The sequence below is a fragment of the Pithys albifrons genome, chromosome 5 (genome assembly GCF_047495875.1).
Source record: "Pithys albifrons albifrons isolate INPA30051 chromosome 5, PitAlb_v1, whole genome shotgun sequence".
In the NCBI taxonomy this organism is placed as follows: Eukaryota; Metazoa; Chordata; class Aves; order Passeriformes; family Thamnophilidae; genus Pithys; species Pithys albifrons.
The window spans coordinates 16,185,840-16,208,692 of record NC_092462.1 but is presented as its reverse complement, the minus strand read 5'-3'; the positions used below and the strand labels follow the sequence as shown (position 1 = coordinate 16,208,692).

General features: G+C 42.1%; 1 protein-coding gene across 2 annotated transcripts in view; it reads left to right on the top strand.

Annotated features, from left to right (window-relative positions):
* AFF1 (ALF transcription elongation factor 1) overlaps positions 1–22,853 on the top strand; it is a 72,855-nt gene that overhangs the window by 21,877 nt on the left and 28,125 nt on the right. For both annotated transcript variants that reach the window (XM_071555745.1, XM_071555744.1), the window contains exons 2-3: positions 2,763–2,883; positions 3,403–4,401. In XM_071555745.1, coding sequence (XP_071411846.1) covers positions 2,763–2,883; positions 3,403–4,401 — 1,120 coding nt within the window. The remainder of the gene's footprint in view (positions 1–2,762; positions 2,884–3,402; positions 4,402–22,853) is intronic.

The following is a 22,853-nucleotide window of genomic DNA, read 5'->3' as shown; positions in this document are numbered from 1 at the left end:
TTATATTAAAAAAGTGGGCATTTTGCTAGACAGCAGACCCTTCTGCTCTGAATTTGGAATGACAATTAGTGCAATACAACCTATTTTTTAAAAATAGAAGCTGCTCAGTAGGAGATGAGGCAGTGTGCAAGGAAAAAACATGGCACCTACATGATAAAATAGAATTGAAATGAGTTTTAGCTGCTGTTTTCAGGTAGTTTAAGGTCTTATCTGTAAATTAAAGAAGGGAGGGCTGCTGATCTCAACTGCATGATCAAATAAGTAGCTACTCACTATTTCTTTATTCTTCTGCTTCTAAAAGTGAGCTCCTTCTGTTCAATGAAGCTGGAGAAAAACTCAGAGCAAAAATAGCTTTGATCCAATTCAGACAAGGAGCCAGAGGGTGGATGGCAAACCTGAACAGCCAGGGGGAGGGAATGACCCCTCTCCTGGCTTCACAGGCAGCCAGCTCTGCACGGCCGGCAGCCTGGGCCACTTGTCAGCATGACCAGACCACACGAGGTGGTCTGCAGTGGTACCAATGCATGAGTAACCTCGCTGGGCAGTGCCTAGGAGTGCTGTACGTGTGTGAGCACTCGTGTCTGCTGGGCTATTCTGGAACAGGCTACGTTTGGCTTTACTTAAACCTGCAGGAGCTGCCATTATGGCAACAAAGCGATGTCCCCTCCCCTTCCCTCTGTCCCTCCCCTCTCTCTTTTCACACGCTCTATAGAAAGAATTTATTGCTGGGAAGACAGCTTGGGGTCAGCGAAGGTTCAGGGAAAGAAAAGACCTTTAGAGGTATTACAGCTGCTGTTTTTGCAGCAAGCGGCATGTAAGTTGTTTTACATGCAGTGTTGAGGTATGTATAGGAAACACAGCTACTTCTCATCGTAAATATTATTGTTGCAAGAGATTCAAGTGGTTTAGTGTTTGCCTTTTGTTTGAGCATGATCAGAACCTCTGAGCAAAACAGCTTGATTCCCCTGGATTTGGATGCTCGCCAGCTTAGAGATAGAAGGACATCTGTAATCCACATGGACATTAGGACAGTGTTTAAGTAGAAAGCAATTTACAGGGTCATAATATGTGGCCTGGCTTTTTGTGAAATACATTCACTTCAAAATATCTTTTGCAAGCATACGGCTTTGAGTAGCAGTTATAGCCAAGATTGCTTCTAGTTTGCCTTATAATTCCTCCTAAGTTTTTGTCTTCTGTAGTTGGTATCTCCCACACCTGATCACACAAAGCTTTCCTGGCAGACACAAGGCAGCTACTTATAGTTAGGGAATTGCTCACATGGAAAATTACATAAGATGCACAGGGGAAATGCTTCTACTATATAGTTTGTAACAGAAGGACTGTGTATATTTACTGAAGCAATGGTCTGTGATTGCTGTTTTGGTTGGGTTTTTGTTGTTTATTACAGGGATTTTTTTGTAAATTTTTAAAATTGCTTGTATTGTTTTCAGAAATGGGTACATAGATATTACTGGACCCTTCTATTTTGCTATATTTGGAAACAGTTCAGCACTAGCAAAATTGTAAACTACGATAAATGTGCACAGTCTACCCCCTGAATGTGATTTTCCATCTTCGTGGTACAAGTACATCCTTGCTGCAGTTCCAAATATAGAAATTTACCATTAGACAGCATCATTTTCCAGAGCTCCCACTGAGTCAGGAAACCCCCTCTGCAGCAGTCAGACCTCTTGGTTAACTGCTACATCAAAGCCAGTCCTCTGCCTTTCCTTTAGGGGTGACTGGAGCTGATTCTTGGTGTAGTATTTAGGAAAATGTCACTGGTGGGAAAGACAAGGCTCTTCCCTTGCAGACTCAGGCACTTGAGAAGTTGAGTGTATAAATAAAATATAGGAATTATATGTATACAGTAGACTGTACAGTAGAGTAGCAGTAGGAGAGAAAAGAGATGCCTGCGTGCTTTTTCTTCCGCAATGTCTATAAAGATTAAAACAAGAGATTTCTGTGTTTTGCAGTAGTATTTTACAGACAAGGTGTAGTTTAAAGGGTCTGGTTTTCTGTGAAGTCATCTTGCTGTGCATGTGACACAGCTATATTGGTGTTTTGATGTGGTGCTGGTGGAATTGAGTGCATGCAGATGTAGTTGAGGAAGAACAGGGGGTTAGGTCTGATGTTTTCTCCATTTCTGAGATCTTCTTTCTGAATAAGTTCATGTGATTGCTTTAAATGCAGCTACAAGGTTCTTCAGGTAAGGAGTTTTCCAAATGTCCATGTAAAGTAGAGAGGAAGTTTTCAAGCATGCTCATTGCCAAGTTGTATTGCCTTATTTTTTGCCAAGTAGGCAAAGTTCAATCTTTGAAAATAGCAACACCTTCAAAATAGTGGTTTCTCTTTTACTCTTGGATGAAGAGTTGGGCTGGAAGTCTGAAGGAAAACAAGAGGGATAGTTTTTTCATATCAACCATTGCAAGCGGATTTGCTCATGTGCTTATGACTCCCATTGATTGCTTCTCAGTTTGTTTCACAATTAAATGGGGTTGATAGTTTTTCTCTTCCCACTCTCCTTGAAGGATGGTATCAGGAGTAGAAATCACTAAGAAGGATGCATAATGTACCTTGTGTGTCACATTACTATGTTATGCAGCAAATATTTGATGTAACTGATTTGTCAGCTGTAACCACCCTGTGGATTACAAAATTGCTTTCATTTTGGACTTGTACCATTGTCTGAAATCCAGTAGACACTTGTTGATAACACTTATGTACAGGGTTGATCATCCTTTCTTCTCTCCTTCCTAAAGCTTGTGCAACGAGGACAGAAACTTGCTGCGTATTCGAGAAAGAGAGAGACGGAGCCAGGAGATTCTAGAGAACAAAGACCAGTTCTCTGAGAAGATTCCCCTCTTTGCAGAACCCTACAAGGTAATGGTAGCTGGGTGTGGGGTGGAAGGAGAGGAGGAAGAAAGGTTGGGGTGGAAAAGGAGAGCTCTGGCTTCTCCATAGGCTGCAGCGCACTTGAGCATAGTACATGCAAACACATCATCTTCCCATCTGCTTTACTTCAGCTCAAGGGTATGTGCTTAAATCTCTGCTCGTTGTGAAAGAACAGTGTAGACTTTGAGTTGGCCTCCTGCAATTTGAGGGAGCGTGCTCGTGAGTAGCTTGGTTGCCTGTCTGTCTGCAGCTGTGGTTATAAAAGAGAGATCTGAGTAGTGCTCCTGAAGGCTGCAGGTGCACCTGCAAGCCTGGCTTGGAATAACTGATAGTGGCTACAGGAGTCCCATTTCCTTTGGAGAGATTTGCAAGATCAAGATGAGCTTGCCTAACTTCACTTGTGGTGATGTGTGGTGACTAAGTTAAAATCATGAAGAATTGCCTTTTCTTGAGCTGAATCTCTTGGAGGATTTTTGAAATTTCCACCTCTTTGTTCTTCTATTGCAGACTAATAAAGAAGATGAGTTGTCAAGCCGAATTCAGAACATGCTGGGCAATTATGAGGAGGTTAAGGAGTTCATGAGCAACAAGTCCTGTCAGAATCTCATAGGAATTCCAAAAAGTGTTACTTTTCTGATCCCACCAGGACAGCCTGATTGCCCATACTTTCCTGGAAAGACCAGCCATACGTTACAATCTTCATTCCAGCACACACCCCGCCGTCCACCCGTGGGACCTATGGTTGTAGCACCTCGTCCTCCAAGCCACTCCAATCACTACCAAAAGGCACAATCAGGAACAGAACCAGCTTCAGGTTTGCACACCAAGAGTTGCAGCTTGTCCTGTAGTGGGAGCCAAGGTCAAGGACACAATCGTGGTGGCCGAGATGGTCAGGCAGGTTTTCAGCACAGTCAGAATGACAAGCCTGGGGATGGTGAAGGTCGTGCTCATGAACTGCAGGCCTCCCCTTTGCCTCTTTCCCCGTTACTGCCATGTTTGTTGTCTTCTCCAGTGGCACCCCTGTCACCTCTACATTCCAGCCAGCATATCAATTCCAGGTCACAGAACAGCAGCAATAGTCATGGGCCCACCTACAGTCAAACCAAATCATTTCAGGACCTAGCAGCAGGATCACAGGACAAGGAAAGTCAGGACAGCTCAGCCGTTACGTTGACCAGCACCACTCAGCCTTCCTCTCAGACTTTCCCCCCATCTTTGACATCAAAAGCAAGTGCAATGCAGCAAAAACCAACTGCCTATGTCAGACCCATGGATGGCCAAGATCAGGCACCATTTGAATCACTGGAGCTCAAACCTCTCCTAGAGGAATACCACGAAGGACCCAATGAAGATCTCTTGGATTTGAAGGCAAAAGTCAAAGCTGAACTATCCAAATTGGAAACCCCTTCTGAGCCCATGAAGGAACATGATGAAGATATCTCAGATTTGAAGGCGAAAGCCAAAGCTGGACTATCCAAATTGGAAATCCCTTCAGAGCCTGTGGAGGTAAGTGCAGTTGTTGAGGATCTCTGTTCCAGGCAGGGTAAGTTCAGCTGTGGGAGATCAAGTCATCAAACAGCAGTGACTGCCAGAAGAAATGACAGCTGTACATGGATGGCCCTGTTTAGAAGGTGCATTTTGAGGTTGGCTTTTGATGACCTGGCTGAGACACCACCCTGTTTGGATGGTGAAAACGCGATACTTGCCATGATTCTTCTGTGATTTTCTCAGTGAGGCTGCAGCATGTTTTATGGTTCAAGAGACTGCTTCTTTGACTGTAATTTTTGTTTTCCTCTAAGGCTTCTTGAAAAAGAAGGGGGAAATTATATGGGGAGGTGCAGTGGTGATGCAGTTAGTATGTGCAGTGTCAGTGCCCAGTATGAGTGCTGGTGGGTGGGGACCCCACATTTTCACTGAATATTGGGACAGCAGACTTTGCAGTGAGTTCTGTGGTCACCTGGGATTGTGAACACCACAGGATTCTCCTCAGTAAGTTTATAAGATTTCACTTGTAGACCCACAGGGAAGTATGAATTGCTCTTTTCCAGGATGAGCCATTTCAGTTGGTACAACAAGGCATGAGGACAGGGTTTGTAGATCAGCAGGTGCAATTCAGAACACAATGCTGTCCCTGTTGTCCTGTTTAAATGTCCTTGACAAAGGGAAGAAAACTTTGGAGAAGATGCCTTTTTTTTTTTTTGTATAGTTCTCACTGCATCTTGAGTTGATTAGAGATCATGTGCAGAGTGTGGCAGAGATTGGCACAGTTGAGCTGGATTCAATTAATCTGTTGTAGCTTTCACTTGAGAGAAAAGGGAAAGAACAGTGGACAGAGTGGTGAGGGAGACAGAAGTCTTGACTGGCAAAGCAGTGGGAGAGAAGAAGCAGTGTTGGTGTACGTGTGTTGTCCAGCAAACAGCTCTTTTTCTTGTGCCCTTTTGAAGCCCTGTTTCAGTTGTTCTGAGGGACCAGCAGTGACCCTGCCTGCCTTGGAGCTTGGTCTCCCATGAGCTCAAAGGCACTTGGTTTCCTGGTACGTTTTGGGGTTTTACTGTGCACATCCTTCAGCATGTAGAATATTGCTGTGTCCTATGGGATATGGGATCCTGCAGTGCTGACCTAAAGCAGCTGGGCAAGGAGAGTCAAGGAGATAGTTTTCAAATTGTATTTTACTGCCTTTGTAATGAAAAGGAAGAGTGTGGGTGAAGTCTGGTTTTCATGGAAAAGGGTGTGTGGATCAGCTAAAAGTGGCTGTAGGCAGTATCTTGTGAAAAATGAGAGCAAACAGTCCAAACTACATGGTTGAGAAGTTGTTAGAATTCTCCCATGTTGAGAGACTTTATTTGCTTCCAAGTAGGTTTGACATTGCACATCACACCTCAAAACAGGAAGTTCACTGAGGTCTGCATTTCCTTATTTGCTTGACCAGATATTTTACTCCTGGGGGAGAAGTAAACCAGTGCAGGGCATCACCTTCTTGTCTTATTGTTCTCATCTGCATTATTTTCTGCATCTCTCTTCCCATCCCCATACTTCTGTCATCTCATGTATCTCTGATTTAATATGAATTTGGATAGGGTGGTATTATCTGTGATGCTGTGTGCTGAGTGAAGCTTCTCACTCACATTCCATCAAGCAGAAGCCTAAGGCCAAATGCCCAATCCTACAGCTGTCAGTGCATGAGTAATGCTACTCATGCTCCTTCTGTTAGATCTGTGACAAAGTAAGAACACAATAAAAAGGGAATTGAAGATAATGAAAATAAGTTTTTGCACAAATCAAGACCCTAGTTTTAATTATATGCCTAGTCTCTTTTGAAACAGATAGATGAACCTTTTTGTGGACATGTGGAGTGATGCTCCTTTGATCTAGGGATCTTTAGGCCGTGGCCCCTGACAGTTTTCTGTGCATAGGCATTTTGGATAATGGCTCTGTAAGCCCTACTGAAAAATCCATTACTTTGTTTTCTGCTTATTTCAGTCTTGTCAATGTCACATTTGCCTAGTTCTGTTTGGTCTCAATGATTAACATCTATTTGATATTAGTCCTCCAGCGCTGAAGCTTAGAGAGGCAAGAGGAAGAAACAGTGAGGTTGCATGCCTGTATATGTGCCATGTGTGCTGGATGTACAGTTCGAGAGAGGTGACTGGGGAACAAGGCTGGGCTGGTTTGCTTTTAGGAAACATCCAGTGATGTATGCTGAACACAGATGAAAGATTCACCCAAAGATAGGGTCTTGAGAAAGCTGAGCAGGGGTCCTTTGCCTGAAAGGTCGTCCTGTATATTTTTTGTGAAACAGGAGCTGCAGAGAGACTCCTGCCTTGCAATGACTCTGGCAATGAATGGGTCTAGACTAGCAAAAACTCTGCTGTTCTTCCCTCTTCCTCCCAGCAACTGGGAGCGTGGTTTTATACATGTTATTTAAAGTGTTTGGCCCCAGTTTACTGAATATGCCAAATATGGTTCTTCCTGTGATCTCCCTTGACATGATTTAAGAAAGCCATTTCCTCAATAACATGTGTGTTTGGTAATTGAATTTCTGAGCCCTGTTTCACCTGCAGCTGTGAATACATTATTGACAGCTTCTGCTCCTGGGAATACTGAAAACCGAAGCCTTCCAGAGTAGATAACCATGCAGTGACTCACATTTGCATTAAGAAACTGAACAGCTCTTTCCCCTTTTCCCCTTATCAAAACCTTCACTTTCAAATGCCATCCCTGTCTGTTTAAGGCATCTTTCCAAATTTATTGTGAGGAGGCTTAAAAGTATAGCACACATGAAGAAGCTTACATGTATCTCTGCCAGGTTTTACCTCTTCCCTTTGCACCTGAACAAAGATGCTTTTAAAGCCGTTCTATGTGTTCAGGAGACCTGCAGCACCAATGGAGACCCTTGTATTTCCTCCATTGACATGGTCTCTGATGTGTGAAAGGAAATTGGCTTGACAGCAGGGCCAAGAAGCAGTGAGGCTTGTTTGAGGGAGAGTGTTTATAAATCCTCAAGCATTATTAAGGGCAGAGTGTCTGGAAGAATGTACAGCCCTGGATGCTCACTGAAGATTTGGCTTTGTTTTCCTGGCAATTTTGTAAATGTCAGGGCATAGCTCCTTTTACCTCATGTAATGAGGCCTCACTGGACTCTCCTGCCTGTGAACCAGGAAGCAAATAGGGAAGCAGTCAATTTAAATTCCAAAACAACAACTAGAAGCAACAGCGACGAGGCTCAGATGTGTTAAATCTTTTTGGTAATGCTGTGTTATCCTTGAAGCACAGGGTACACACAAAGATCTCTATGTTCAAACTGGGATTGCTGTGATTTGCGCTGTTTCCCTTAGTAAACGTTTATGAAAGATTGCCAGTTAAAACATGGTTATTACATAGTGTATATAATGACTACCTACAAAGAAGTTTGGATGACAAATATAAAAAGTCCATTCTAGTAAATAATTTTTCTCTGACTTCTCTCCATGGCAACTGAGCTTTTCTACTGGCAGGAGTTGTCAGACAGGTGAACCCTGTAGAGCAGAAACACATACATTGTTTTAATCCAGCATCCTTTTAAGATGAAAATCTTTAAAGACATATGTAGTACTTTTGGTCTTATATAAGGAATACACAAGTATTTAGTATTAAGCTAGTGTTGTCATCTTTCTACCCAATTATCTGTATTTCTCATTTGCTGAATAGAAGGGAGATTGTGATTTTTTTCCCCTCTCCCCTTTGTATTCCTTTTTTTTTGTTTATCTTTTTCTTTGCTTTGCACCAAGACAGGTGTTACTTCTGTGTCTCCTCTTCTACCCTTTTTCTAATCAGAAGTGCCTTTTGTGATTGGAGAAGGTTTCTGTGCTTCACCACATGCATTAATTTGTCTTTTTGTTGGTGTGTGACTGCTAAAGAAGCAGATCAAACATGAATGAGAATTGTTACTTTTTCTGACTGTTTTGGGTAAGAAAAGTTAAAAAACAAAAAAGTATATCTCAACTTCACTCTAAGGGCTGAGACTGAGCTATCTCATTTCCCTTACAACTTGCATGTAAATATCCAAAGCTGTGCAGTCCGAGGCCTTTCTCAAACCCTTGGGCATTGTGTTAAGTGTGACCTGAAATGAATTGCAGCCAGAGAAAGGTTAACTGTGGGATTCTCTGCTGCTTGTTGTAATATGAAGTGCCCAAAGATGGATCCTTTTGCTTGAGTCTTCCCTGTGGTCCTTTTTGGCTCTCAGAAGTGAAGGCAGTTTTTCTCCACATTTGCTGTAGCAGCTGCATTTCAGGTACCTCCAGAGGCAATGATCCTAGTCACTGCTCCTTGGAGTGGTTGCACAGACCGCAAGCAGTCTGGGGCTTTGACAGGGTTTGTGAGGTCAGGATTGCACACAGCTTTGGCATTTTTAAATACATAAACAGATTCTGACTTCTCTTGTTTTCTTTCACCTGATGTGTATGCAGTGTCTTAGAAGATATCACAGACAATCCCAGTTGACAGGAGAGAATTATATGGCAGTGCTGTGTCTTGTTTGGGTAATTTTTTTATCTAAACCAAGCCAAAGCACGCAGGTGTAGTTATGTAAAAAGAAAAAGCTACTTCCTGTATTGGATTTAATAGGTGAGTCCCACTGGGTGCAAAAAAGGTTTTTCCCTTGTGTGCCTCTGCTTTGGAAGAAGCCACACATTTTATCCAGGCTGGAAATAAACCAGCAATAAAATGCCAAAGCAGCTCTAATAGCTCACATGAAACATCCTCCACCAACCTGTTTGTAGATTTTTGAAACTCTCCGCACCACTTCTAGCACAAGTGGAAAGTGCCAAAGGGACAGATGTTGCCAGTTTGAACTGTACAGGGGGAAGGTAAATATTGCTAAGCAACGGAGTGCTTGAGAGAGCATTTTTCGGAGGGTAGCCAAGGGAGTTGTGCCTGGGAGCACTTGCAGCGTCTCATGGCTCGGCGTGAGGGAAGAGATTAAAAGTTCTTTCCTGTCAGGGCTGACGCCGCCAGCACAAAAGACACCATAACCTATTGACACTGATTAGGGCTGACAAGGGAATGTACGAAAACAGGAAACCTCCCCTGCCATGTAGGAGGGCGGTAAGACATGTTCACAGAGGTAAGTGTACCAGGTGGACGTGGCGCGGCACTGAGCTGCCTGTGCAAGGGCGGTGCCAGGGCTTGGCTTCGGTGGGAGGAGGTGAGACCCAGGCAGGTGCCCAGCCCCATGGAGGCCAGTGGGGGCCTTGTCAGGGTCTGGCTTTTGTGTCCCACTGGGAGCAGGTTGCTGAAGGATAGGCTTGGAGAGAGAGGAGGCTATTTTCAGTGAGTCTCGTAATTGCTGCCTCATGTAAACGGAGTTGGTTTCTCTAGTTGTTAACGGGTCAAAGAGCTCGTAAACAAGGCAAGGCTGAAAACACCGATGTATGGTTGTGCTCCTTCCCAACCAAGCAGCACTTCATAGCTAAGTGCCAGCCTGGAGGTCTTTCCTCTGATGGTCCTGAATGCCACTGGACATGTTCCCTCAGAGAGTGAATCTGCCCATTTGAAGCCTCTGAATTATTTTGGGAGTAGACCAATGGTGTCTTTTTCAAGAGATGTACTTTCAGGATTGAAATACAGATTTGTCTTCCTACATTGGTCATCACATTAATATTCTCCTAATGCTATTTTGAGCACTTCCTGGTCTTTGATCTGATTCTTTGTATTGTTTGAGTGAAGGGAAAAGGTTAGCACATGCTTTCTATTGTATTTCTTAATTTGTGGGATATTTTACTGGCTTCCAGTGAACATCAGTGGAAGTGGCCATTTGCAGCTTAGGGATGCTCCACAGAGTATTCTGCATCAGCACAGCCATGTGGGTTATGACAACTCTGGTGGCACTGCTTTTGCTTCATGGGCACTGGTTGCAGTGTTCTTGCCCCATACGGGTGCTGCAGTGAGAAGGTGTTACACTCAAGTGTTGGTCAGTTCTCTAGTTTTCAATGAGCATTAAGGGGAGAAAAGTTGCCCTGATGTTTGTATGACCTGGTAGAGTTCTCCATCACAGAAGGGCTTCCTGATTTTCCCTGATAAGGGCATAAGATTGCCGGAGCTCACCAAAGCTTGACCATACCAATATGTTAATTTTTGAAATTAATTCAGCAAGTAGCAGTATTGTTGCCATGGTATAGTGTAGTCTATTTTCTGTAAGTTATGCCTCTTTTACTTGTTGCCTTGTGTGGTTATTCTATACTTTAAAGTTGCAGGTCTCATTTTTCATTTTCTCTCATGAATTATCTTTAACATCCTTTTCCCTCCCAAGATTTAGATGCCAATTTTCATCTTTATAATGATAAGAATATGTTACTTAGACAATAAAATAGTGCTTTACTGTTTTAGGCAGGAGAATATTTTAATTCCCGATTGGAAAAGGTGATATTCCTAACTTTTTAATCACCTACTTTTCAAGTCAAATTTCTTTTCTAAATTGCATTAGTAGTGTTACAATTTCTTGCCAATTTGTTCCATTGGTCAAATAGTTCATAAATGTCATTTGATATTGAGGCCCTCTTTTCTCATGCAGTCAGGTGGAGCAAATAGTGCGAGACATGATCTTGGCAGTCCATCGTGCTCCAAGCAAAAGGTCCCAGAGAGGCTCTGCCTCGGCCCAGCTGCCTTTGCATATACCCAATCACATGGGAAAAAAACTGCAGCTGACATGACTTGGTGTTTGTTTCAGACATGATAAGGGCTTGATGCTGGAAAGTGTCCTCTGCCCTCTCCCTTCCCTGCAGCTACTTTCATCTCATAAAAGGCATTGCTGCCTTCTATGAGTCCTGCTTCTCCAGGATATTGAATTCAATCACTTTGGCCTTTCTGCCTGTTCTTCAGATGGAGCTTGTCTGGAATCAAAGGAGGAAGGAACAAGTGTGATGTTTGCTTTGGCTGCTAAGGAAATAGCACTCAATAGTACTTGGATTGTGGACTCATTTTTAACTCATTATGAAACATGACCTAAACTCCCATTACTTACAGAAACTCTGGTTTGGGTGACTTGTATAAATGTGCACTTTCCTTTGAAGATAAATAATAACTATTGTTATTCAGTACATTACCTAATAGCTTAGATTATGCCACAGTCAGAAATATTATCTTGGATGGCTTATTAAACTTCACTAAGTCAAAATTAAAATACGTCCAAATTTTTCAGATCTCTTTTTTGCTGCTTGAATTTACAAAGAATAGTGACAAAATAGCAATGCATACTTTTTCCTTTTCTTGGGAAATGTTGGAAAATTTAAGTTTGTATATTAGCATAATTTTGAGCAAACTTACTCCTCTTGAATCAGAGCCTAAATTCAAATGTTTGATTTAAAATACTATTGAATTGAATAAACAAAGCACCCCCAAAGGGAAAAGTGAGTGAGCACTTCGTCATGATTTTTCAGGCTTATTGCTGCTGTATGTGTTTACAAGTATTTTTCTGTGTCTCTAGAGTGAGCCCACTGGCAGAGTAACAGAATGTTTTACAAGTCTATTCTAAAATAAACAATGTGTGGAACAATTCTGTTTTAATGTTGTGGTATATATTTCTTCTAAATGTTGTGTTTTTTAAACGTGTTGTAAGAACACTGTATTTTTTAAATATGCCTTATGCACATTGCATTTTGAATAGCAGTGGCTTATGAAGAGTGCTGTAGGTTTGGGCAGATGTAGGGTGAATTGATATAAAAGGAGACAAACTCATGTCAGATTTGGATCCTGGCAACCTACTCCTTCTTATACAGGGAATACTTTGATTTCTTTCATCAGCCTGTCAGCTCACTGCTGTTCAGCCCAAGTTGTAATTCAGACCTGGCTGGACACCATCTGTTCACTAAAGGTGAAAGGTGTGGTGTATTTGGCCTGAATGTTTTCACTTCAGGCAAGTGTTTATTACTAAAGGTGCTCTTGGCTGTCATGTTGCTTGTCTATTTGCAGTTTTCCTTTGTTAATCCTTGACTGAATGTGCTGAAGGAACACCATCTGTGCATTACCAGTGCAGGCTGACCTCCCTTGCTCCTTGGTGTGCCGTGCTGCAGGGCAGGGTGAGCTCCCTGCCTGCCCCTCTGTGCTAATAGAGCATTCGTGTTACTGCGGTAGGACTGAGCATGTTTCCATACTGAAAGCAAGAGGAGAAGCAATGTGGTATTTATTTTTCTGTTTGCTATGGTAGCAGTAACCCCTCAGGTATGTCCTACCCTTCCCTTAGACATTTCCTCAGAGCCTTCTGTGGGGAATGCTTTTCCAGCTTTCGGGAGTTTGGGGACTTCATGTGAAACTATTGTGATTGTAGAGCCTTTGCCTGAGAGGACATAAATTGTAGTATGCAAAGGTGTGGAACCTAATCTATCATATGGCTACAAATTATAAAGCTGCCTGCTCATATCCCTGAGCATGTTGCCATTGGTTCTTGGTAATTTTTCTCCAAATATGGCGTCATTTGAGCAATTGTGTGTAAAGAAAACTATAGGCAGTGAAACAGTAATAGAGAAAATCTGGAAACGAGTGTAGTCTTCTCCAGTTTGCTGCCCCAAAGCTGCTTCAGGAAAAGATGCAGAAAGCTTTTCCTTATGCAGAGGTTGGTTGATGTCTTGGTGCTTCACATAACCATCTCCCATTGTTTGGATTTTAATTATAAGCCATTCAGACAGTATATTGAATAAGCCAAAAATCTGCTCCTTCCCTCCAGAGTACGAGGAAGGAAACAGTGAAGGGACCCTCTCCCATCCTCTCAGCATTACTTTGTTCTCCTACAGCCTTTTGAGCCTGGGAGGCTCATGACCTACAGCCTTCCTATTGCACCTGGCTGAGAAGAATCACTTCTCAAATGCCAGCCAGGTACTTCAGCTCAGCACTCCTGCTGCACTTAGCTGCAGATGAAAATTGTATGTGACACCACTGGATGCCTAAGCCTGGCATAAAGAACTTCTGAGATTTAGGAAATATTGTCTGCAGTCTTTAATGCAGAGTTTAGGTGATGATAAAATGATTTTTAAGGAAGGTTACATTTTGAATCATAACAGAGGCAAGTGTTTTTCTTCTATCTGGATTTTAAATACTGATTGTAGACAGATTGTTCTCAGCACAGCAGGAGCAAAGCAAGTCCTAGAAGGCCGTGTCCAGCCCTGGCCTCTGTATCTACATGGCAAAGAAGCTGAGGGTGCTGTGGGCTTTTAGCTGAGTGTACAAAGCTGTGAGGAGAGGATGAAAGTGTCTGTGTTCAGACAAATGCTAACAAACATCTTCTAGGAACAGGCCATGTCAACCTTGGATGCTGCTTTTACAGCCAAAAGGTTAAGTCCAAAAAAAAGTTTTAAATTTCAACAATTAGTTCTGTATACTGAAAAGAGTGACCAGGTAACTGGTGGACAGAGCTTCATCTGGCTTCCTATTATGTTTAGCAAGATAGGGGAGCTTTCCAAGAGATTTGTCCAATGTTTTGTCTCCAAGAGGATAACTTCCATCTGTGTATGCATGATGGTGATAATAATAAGGCATTTTGCTGTTCCAACCTCAAAACTTAAAAACTAGAGGTAGTCTTTTTGCATTTAGTCAGTTGTAAAACAATGGTGAAAGTTGTCTTTGCAAGCAAAGGGATATCCTGCTGTTTTTCCCCCCACAGGTTAAGTTCCTTGGTTTTGAAGCATTTAAAAATATTTTTTCAATTTCCATTAAAGTTTAAAAATATACCTAGGCTTTTTCTGAGTTAAGAACTCTGGTTGCTTGTGAAGAGAGATACACTTCTCTCAACACAGTTTTCTTCTTTTTTTTTTGTTTTCCTTTGGGAATACTATCCTTAGATCCACTAACAAGCATCCCTTTAATCACAACCCTCCCACTTTGCTTTCTCCATTGATGCACTGCTCCTGGTGGTTGATGCCTTCTAGCTCCCCTCCAAGTTGTGTGGTCAGTCTCAGGCAGCAGCACAGAGTTGTGCTGGACTGAGGCTGTGATGCTGCTCCAGGCTCCTGCCTGCCTCTTCAATTCGTTTGCTTTTCAAATTTTTATTTGCAGTGGTGGTAATACAGGGAACTGCCATGGGGCACTATTTTCAAAGAAATGGACGAATAGGTGGTCTTGGTTCAGAAAAGAAGTCCTGTTAAGTATTAAAACAGTGGGAGAGCCTGCATCTCCAAGTCTTGTTTACTGTGTCATTAAGGGGAGGAGCACCAAGTGCCACCACTGCCATCATAAATCTAACTTGGCTTGTTCTCTAAGAGAAAAGTGGTGTTTGGAAATGGAAAACATTTCTGAATGATGGCAGCACTTAATTATTGTTTGAGGTGATTCCCAGAACCACAGGATGTCTCTCACCACCAAAACTCACAATTTCCTTGATGGTCTTAACAAATGTAGTCACTGTTGTCTTATCTTCCGTTGTATCAGGTGCAGTGTCCAGCTTTTTTTTTTTTTCTGGAGCAGGTTAAAAGTCAGGCTACTCAAACTACAATGAGACGGTATTGGAAATGAGGAAACACCTGAAATCATGTCTTGCTGCTCTTACTCAAATGCTTTTCATAGTTAAAGTTCAACACTTACATTGAAAGACACCTTGTTTGTTCTGCAGGGAACAAGAGGACAAAGCCTCAGCTTTTTATGGACACAATACTTAGAGATTCACATTAAGCAGTATTAGAAATTATTTATTGGAGGGCCTTTAAGGGGAGAGTAGGTAAGAAAATCTTATAGAATCAAGGGGTCAAAATTAGATTTTTGTGAGCTACTATACAGATGGTAATTGCAGTGGGAGGTGCTTTTGTGTGGCGTTTCTTTATGTGGAACAATTTCTTAGTGAAATAATCAGACTTGGCTGGAGTCCTGGTCCGCATGACTATATGCCGGTGATGCTGCACTTAATTTTCACATTTAGTTTGTTTTGATTTCAACTATATTATTATTTAATAAAGACTAACAAGAAATGCACAAATTTCTTACAGTAGCTCAAGATTTGTAAAGAACCCTTCATTAAAACATATCAACAGTCTGTTCCCCCAGGACATAAACCCCTTTGCTGCTTCAATCAAAGAAAGACAAAATAGCGATTTGTTTTTTCTGATGTGTTTGAACACAATGAGGCCCATGCATTTATTTTTAGATTGAGCAAAATAATCCATCTCAGAGGCAGAAAAGCGTGTAAAATCTTTAAAGAATGTTTTATTTCCTCCAGGCACCCACGCAGGAACAGGACAGTGCAACCATTGTTTCCTCAGTATTTTGATGTAAAATGCTTAAATTGCCAGGATCATTCAGTGTCAGCTGAAGAAAGTTCGTGGGAATGGTTTGATTTGTTTTCAAACCTGCGACAAGGGTGGTGACAGGCTGGAGCTGTTGCCTTCTCTCCTGAGCTGAGCTTCTGGGTTGATGCTAGGGCAGAAGCAGGAGGGCGATGGGTGATGGGGCATGTTTAGGTAGAGTAGCTTTGGCGTTGCCTTGGAAGAGAGAGGAGTCGACTCAAAGGGGTTAAGTGTGTCTGTGAAACTGTCCACAGGGAACTTGGCTACATTCAAGCTGCTGGTTAAACCCTGGTGCCCACAGAGGACCTGAAACAGCACCCAGAAAAATTACTTTAGAAGGCTCTCATGGACTTTGAGACTGGTAGATTGGATTTGTAGTCTACAATGAGGTCTTGTGACTTTAAGCAAGCAGCATAAATGCAAATGTGAAAACAAATGCATTCATAGTGTAATTTTTAAGATTTTGCTTGCTGGATGAGGGAGAGTCCTTCCATACATTTCTGTGGTGCCTCAGCATTGTTTTAGTGTGCACACTAAAGGGTTGTTTTTTTCCTGAAATACAGAAGTGAAACGTAATGTGGTAAGCAATGTCAAGCAGATCTACTTTAGCTTTGCTATGATTTCCTGGAATCATTCCAGTCTCACTGGAATAGGTGGAAGAACTAAGTTGGTAAGAGGGGAGACATGGGGTGTTGTTTCTGCTCATCCTTCACATCTAACCCCACCCAGCTGGCTACCTGAAGCTAGCACAAAACTTCGGCAAGTGCATCCCCCAATGTGCATTTTTTACAGCTCCTGCAGCATGTGGTACTTTGTTACTACTTTCCACAAAGATAATCTGATACAAGGATTTTATAAAATTTCAGTTTTCTATTTCAGTTTTCTTTGTTTCATTTTCTCTTTTTGTCCCTCTGTACTCTACCTTCCTGTGTATTTTTGTTGTGATTGTCATGTTATTGTTGAAATGGGGTTAGCTTTCTTCTTCTGTGCTAAAAATGATGTGTCTAGTGGTAATTTTTAGCCTCCCGTGAAAATTAATCCTGCTGAGAAAATTGCCTTCCCTTCTCACAGGTTTGTCCTTCTCTGACAGCAGCATCCTGAATTTCCTGGAACAGCTCAAGCTGCTGTTAGAAGGACTCTGCCGCCAAATAGTACCTGTACGTTATTTTACAGTAGTCATGAAAAACAGCCTTTAAAATCTGTAAATATAATTTATGAAGCCAGTCATTAAAGACATATTGAACTCTGTGCAATATGAGTTTTTAAACAAATGATGTCTGAAAAGATTTTGTGATGATAATGAAAGTCTCTTTGTGTATTTCTGAAATGAACCTTTGTGAGCTTATTACAAAAATAGCACCAAAAAAATCCTAAATATATGCAAGTATTCCCACACTGGCATATTAGGGAAGTGTGAAGTCAGGGAAGGGATGGTCTCATCCTTAAAATACAGCTTGTTTTGAAGTGTTTGCACACTCTTCAATCTGATTCTTTATTGATTTAGTCTTTAGCTCACAGGCAACAGTACAAAGACACATCTTGGTAAGTTTTAACTCACACTCCACATTTTTTCTTTTAAAAATACTAATACTTTTTTCATGAACTTTAAAAAAGAAAGGAGTAAAAAAAACCAGTCCCTACAATTTCAGAACCGGAATCAGAAGAAAATTGTGGGTTGACTACCTGCCTGCATCTCTCTTACTTGATGCAATTTTGCTGCTTTTGTTTGCTCTTCGTCACTCTCCCTGTTTTTCCCCTGTGTAGTCAATTCTCCAGTGGTTTACAGGGGTCTTTTTCATTGCAGCAGCTGTGGTAGTGGTATTTTACCTTTGTATATTCTTGCAAAAACACTTGCTTACAAATGCAAGTGACATATCTGAATCACTTTGACTTTCAAGTATGCATGTTTTGGGTTAACCATGTGCCCTTTGAACTTGCGTCTCCTGTTGCTCCCAAATCCCTGCAGCATTGCAGATGGTGCAGGAATGAGGCAGAGAAATCCCTGTGCTGTTCTGGGCTCTGGCTATGCCTTCCCCACAGCCCATGTGCTGTGCAGCCGGGATGCCGCCCCTCAGAGCCGCGGTGGGCGAAGCCCTGCAGAGCGCCTGGGGCTTGTTCTGTTCTGTTCCCAGCATTGTGGGCTCTGCAGCCCCACAGCACTGCACTCAGGAGCCAGCTGGCTGAAAAATCCCTGCTCCTTGTGTGTGGGCTCTTACTCATCTCGATCCTCCACCGGTGGTGCGTTGGTGCAATATTTGCTTTTGAGTTCATGTTGCTCCCACAAGGCAAGGAACCGATTTGCAGACGGAAAGCTGTCATGGTGACTTGGCTTCTTCCTTGGAAGGTGAAATCAGATTAACCTGAGGGTTGCTGGTGCCAGAGCTGACAAGGTTGCATTGCATTATAAGGGGTGGATGCTGATGGAACCTGTGGGTTGAAAATGAAAATGTGGTTTTATGCCCCAGAGAGCTGTTGAGGTTACTAAGTTTCACCAGCATGTGCTTCAAAACCGAGTCATCACTTTCTATTGTTTCCAATCTGCTCAGCGACAGGCGATTAGAAAACCCCTGTTCCCTAGTTTGTGGAACACAGTGCTTCGGACTAGGTTAGTGCATATGGGAAAGCATGACACAATCTGTGTGCTTTTTAGGGAAAACAAAACTTGCTGATAGCGAAGCATACATTGATTGCGGGGTGGTTTTCTTTGAGTCTTTTTCATAATCTAAAATGCCCATTTCATAAAGTTTTAAAAATTATTATTTGCAAGTATTGGGTACAATATAAGAGGCACTTCAGATTTGTAAAATGCAAAGAATTATAGCCTTTCTGTTTTGTGGTATGGAGCATTAAAACATCCTTGGCAGAGAATCTGCATGGTGTCTGGTTTTCCTCAAGAGAGCATGTGAAAACCTTTATGAATTTACATGTTTATGTTGATAAGCAAGATGATATGAGCTTCAAACTTTGGCAGCCTTTTTCAATACATGGCAGAACATGATTGCATCCATCATCAAGATTAGTAGAGTTTTGGTTAAAACATGTCTCTTTTATTGACTGGTTCATTTTGGAAATGTCGTCTTTGTGTGTGTGCATTTCTCATCTCTATATAGTATGGAGAAGATGGATTTTTAACTACATGGAAATGCAGGTGGAAGGTTGCTTTGGAGAATAAGTTAGCGTGCTATCGCTGGCGTGTCTTGTATGTGAGGACGAGAGTGCATCTAATATGCAAGATCTCCTTCTGCTCTGACTGGTTAAGCACAGATGGGTGAAGTGAGGACAGGATGGTAGCTTTCAGTGTGATTTTGTCCTGCATGTTGTTTTTGAACTAACCCTTAATGCATATGCAGTTTTGTGATCTTCATTGCATTCAAATGACAATGGCTGTGCAGTTGACATGAAAAAATAAATGTAAAACTAGGTATTTCTATTCAGATGTATTAAAGTGTAGTATTAAATGGGAAGCAGCTGTAAATGTGATTTTTTTTAAAAAAAATTTTTTAGCATGAGAGCAGGAGGTGACCATTTCTACTGATAGTTATGATGGTAAAGCTCTCATTAGAAAAAAAACCCAAAACCCTGACAGCAGAATAAAGGGCATGAAACTCATAATTGGCTTTTCTTCTCCTTACAGTACTGCCTGCTTGAGTTTTCTTGGCCCTAATAACTCAGTCTGAGACCGGGCAAAGAACAGTAGTTGGCCTACTTGAGCTACACACGCATCCATTTCATGTTTTGATTTATCAGGTAGCATAGGAAATACACACGTGCTGTAGCTGTTCCTCTCCACACCGCCTGGGAATGTGCAGGCACCAGTTTCACCCGAGATGAAGGAGATGGAGAAGCAAGGGGCTCGTTTGCGCACAGGGTGTCAGAGGGGCAGCTCCCAATGGACTGTGACAGCAGAGACATGCAAAGAGCAGGAATAAGCAGTTGGGGGGAAATTACTGAGATGAGAAGAAACAGAAAGGTCTGCAATACCTTAATACTTGCCTGAGAGGCAGCCTGTATGTGTTCCCGTTAATATCTCCTTCCAGACCTTCTGTCCTCATCTTTGCATATTCTATATGCTGTTACTGCTGCTGGCCTTGTTTGAGTCTACACATCTCGACAGTGTCACGCAGAGACTTCTGGAATAATGCATGGCCAACTCTCTCTGGGAGGCGATTTTTTTGACATTGTGCTTGAAACTACTCTGTCACATCCTCCTCATGAGGCAAGCTATTTAAAGACTAGGGAGAAAGCTTCAGTCCTCCACACATGAGAGAGCTGTACGATACTTCAGCTACACTTGGCACATTTGGAAGAATGGAATAAAGATGTGTGCTGTAATTTTTAATGGAGTATTGTTTTAAAAAGAAGCAACATTAGAGGTCATTCAACCCCAGGTTCATTAAAAAAAAAAGAAAAGAAAAAGAACTGCTTATTCAATGCAGTATCTAAGGCCCACATATCGCAGCTAGTGGGGCATCTCATTTTTGTGCCTGCTGGTTCCTCAAGCAGTTTAGTCTGGTTTTGGGTGATTCTTAATATCCTGATTTTTTCATTCATCTCCCTAACAGAGATGAGCAAGGCTCGGAGTGTGAGCAGAGCTATGTGCTCATGCAAGTGTGTAGTTTTTTGGAATTGCTGGTGAAGAGAGGACTTTGAAGTATTTCTGAGAGTTTTGTCACGCAATTGCTATGAAGCTTGAATGGAGTGCCTGTGCAGATTTTAAATTGTTTTCTAAATTAAGAGCTCCCTCTCTTCTTTTGTGAGTATGTGCACCTGTGCATCTTTGCAAGCCTGTTGTACTAAAGAGAGACTAATTCCTTGTGCAACTTCTAGGGCTTCTTACGCTTGCGTAGATGCTTGAAATTATATTGGCCCCAGTCCTCAGGTCCTTTGCAGTTCATGATGAAAGTAGTAGTGAATCCTTCAGTGGTTATTTTCCTTTTTTTTTTACCTTTAAATTAGTATAATTATTAATTTTATCATTTAAATAAACATTATTAGTAGTTAAATTAGTATTATTGCTGCTAGGAGGTTAGCCATTACAGATGCACAACGTCAGTTTGCATGGGAACACTGGCTTTAAAAAGCCAAACCAAAAGTTCCACAACCCAATAGTTTTGGATGCCCTGTGATTGTGCTTGACCTCGACCATCAAAACCTTTTGTGAGTGACATTCAGGGGTGCCTGTGTCATTCCCAAACTGAAAGTGAGTCTGAATGTGACACAAGGGAGTCCTAGCTGGAGATAGTACAGATGTCAGTGTCAGACAGCAAATGTGCACCAGACTTAAAGGGACTTGTGTGGAGGGATTGTTCCCAGTAAAGGCTGTAAAACTGCTGGTGGGGATAGATAGCACCATGTAATATCTGACCTCCTACACCCACAGTCCTCAGTAAAGCTGGTCTCACTTAGGTGATTTCTTTGGGTTTATGGCTCTTCATGAAGCATCAGTGTATTTCTCCTTTCCCTTAAACTCTTCTCTTAAAACTGGCAAGGACATTCCTTGCTACTGGGTGGTATTTGTGGCTTAATGGTGATTTAGTGGTTTAACAAGCGGAAACAGAGCTGAGATATGACTTAAAGGGGAAAAAAACCCCAAAGAAACAAACAAACAATAAAAGGCAAGAATTTACTCAGCATGCAGAAAAGTCCAGCTCCTTCAGGCACTGGATGAGTAGGTTTGTAAATGACGGGGAGTCCTTGTTTGCTGCAGCTGGGATGGAGTGAAAGGGGCTGTGCCCCACAGGTTCAGGGCATAGGGACTGCTTTGGGCTGCAGGCTTGAGGTGGAAATGACAATCTCAGTCCTAGCTGAGAGTAGGAGTTTTCCCCAGTTCAGTCAGATGACTTTGACCAGTTTTGGTGTGGTTTTGGCACTGTGCATGTCCCAGATGGTCTGACTGTAATCCCTAGAGCAATCATTTCAACATGTTTTTGATATTGGTGTCTTTAAAAAAACCCAACAAAAGAGAGGCCCTATTGCTGCTGATGCAGACTTGTGCAGTACTTGTTCAGTGTCATGTGTTTGCTTTCCTTTAAATTTTGTGCCATAAATAAGTGGTTTCTTCTAAGTCCCTGGACTTGTGAAGAACTGCAGTCACTGATCAGTGCCCTTGGGGGTTACAATAAATCCTCCTGACAATTGAACTGTAAATACTGTATGTAAACCTGAATCAATGTCAAAGCCTCTCCAGACTCATCAGAAAGAACTTCTGGAAGGAGTCTGTGGTGTTTGGCAAGGATAAGAGAGGTCCAAACTGGCTGGTGTACATATTCTCTGATTCTCACATTAAATGAATTCCACTTTTGTCATCACTTATCACTTCATAAAAGAGAAGTTTCTGAAGTGGGTGAAGTAAACTGATTTTTATTTCTTGCAATTAATCCATTATAGGGAGAGTTTTTGAATACCTTGCCCAGGCAGGATCTTCTTATCTGTTTTGTGGGAAGGGTTTTTACTATAATGCTCTCATGGGGTACCTCAGGAGTTTTTGAAGCGATCTGCTAGTTGAGAGCTGCTTTTCTGTACAGGAAGATGCAAGTTTCTGTGTCTGCTGTTCACCACTTACTGAGTTAAGAATTAAATTAGGTTGAACTATCTGAGCTTGCTGGAAGAAAAAGAGAACAAGAGGTGCTTTTTTGGCACCATGGGGTATGCAGCATCCTGATCTCTTGCTATGTGGTAGTTCCCTGCTGTTTGCTCTCTCTCTCCCCTCCTTCTGCCTGCTGTGGGACACATCTGCAAGCCTTGCTTTCATTCATGTGACTCATCTGGCTGTGCCTCAGCTTCTGCTTATTTGGATGAGTAAGGTCAGAAGCAGCACTCCATGCATGATTTTGTGAGGAAAAGTCAAATCTTTGTCAAATGAGTACTGCCTCGATGAGAGCTTTATTAAGACTCAGACAAATGAAGTTGCAGGGAAAAGACATTCTTTTATCTTTTCTTATCCCTCCAATGTAAATAGCAGCATGTGGGAAGCAGATGAGTGGCCTTTCTGTGAGAGGGCTGAGAATGACATTTTTTGACTTACTGAAGTGTTTGTTTTCCTCTTTATCTGGTTTTGGGAAGATCCTTCTGATTGGGCACTGTAGCTTGCTGCCCTCTGCCTTTAAAGTGAACGAGGTCTTCCTGGCCTTTCCCTTTCAGCAAGTACACAGATCACTGGATGTTTCCATTGAATTCCTTGTTTGTAGGGAAGAAACTGGTCTGTGATGCACTTTGCCC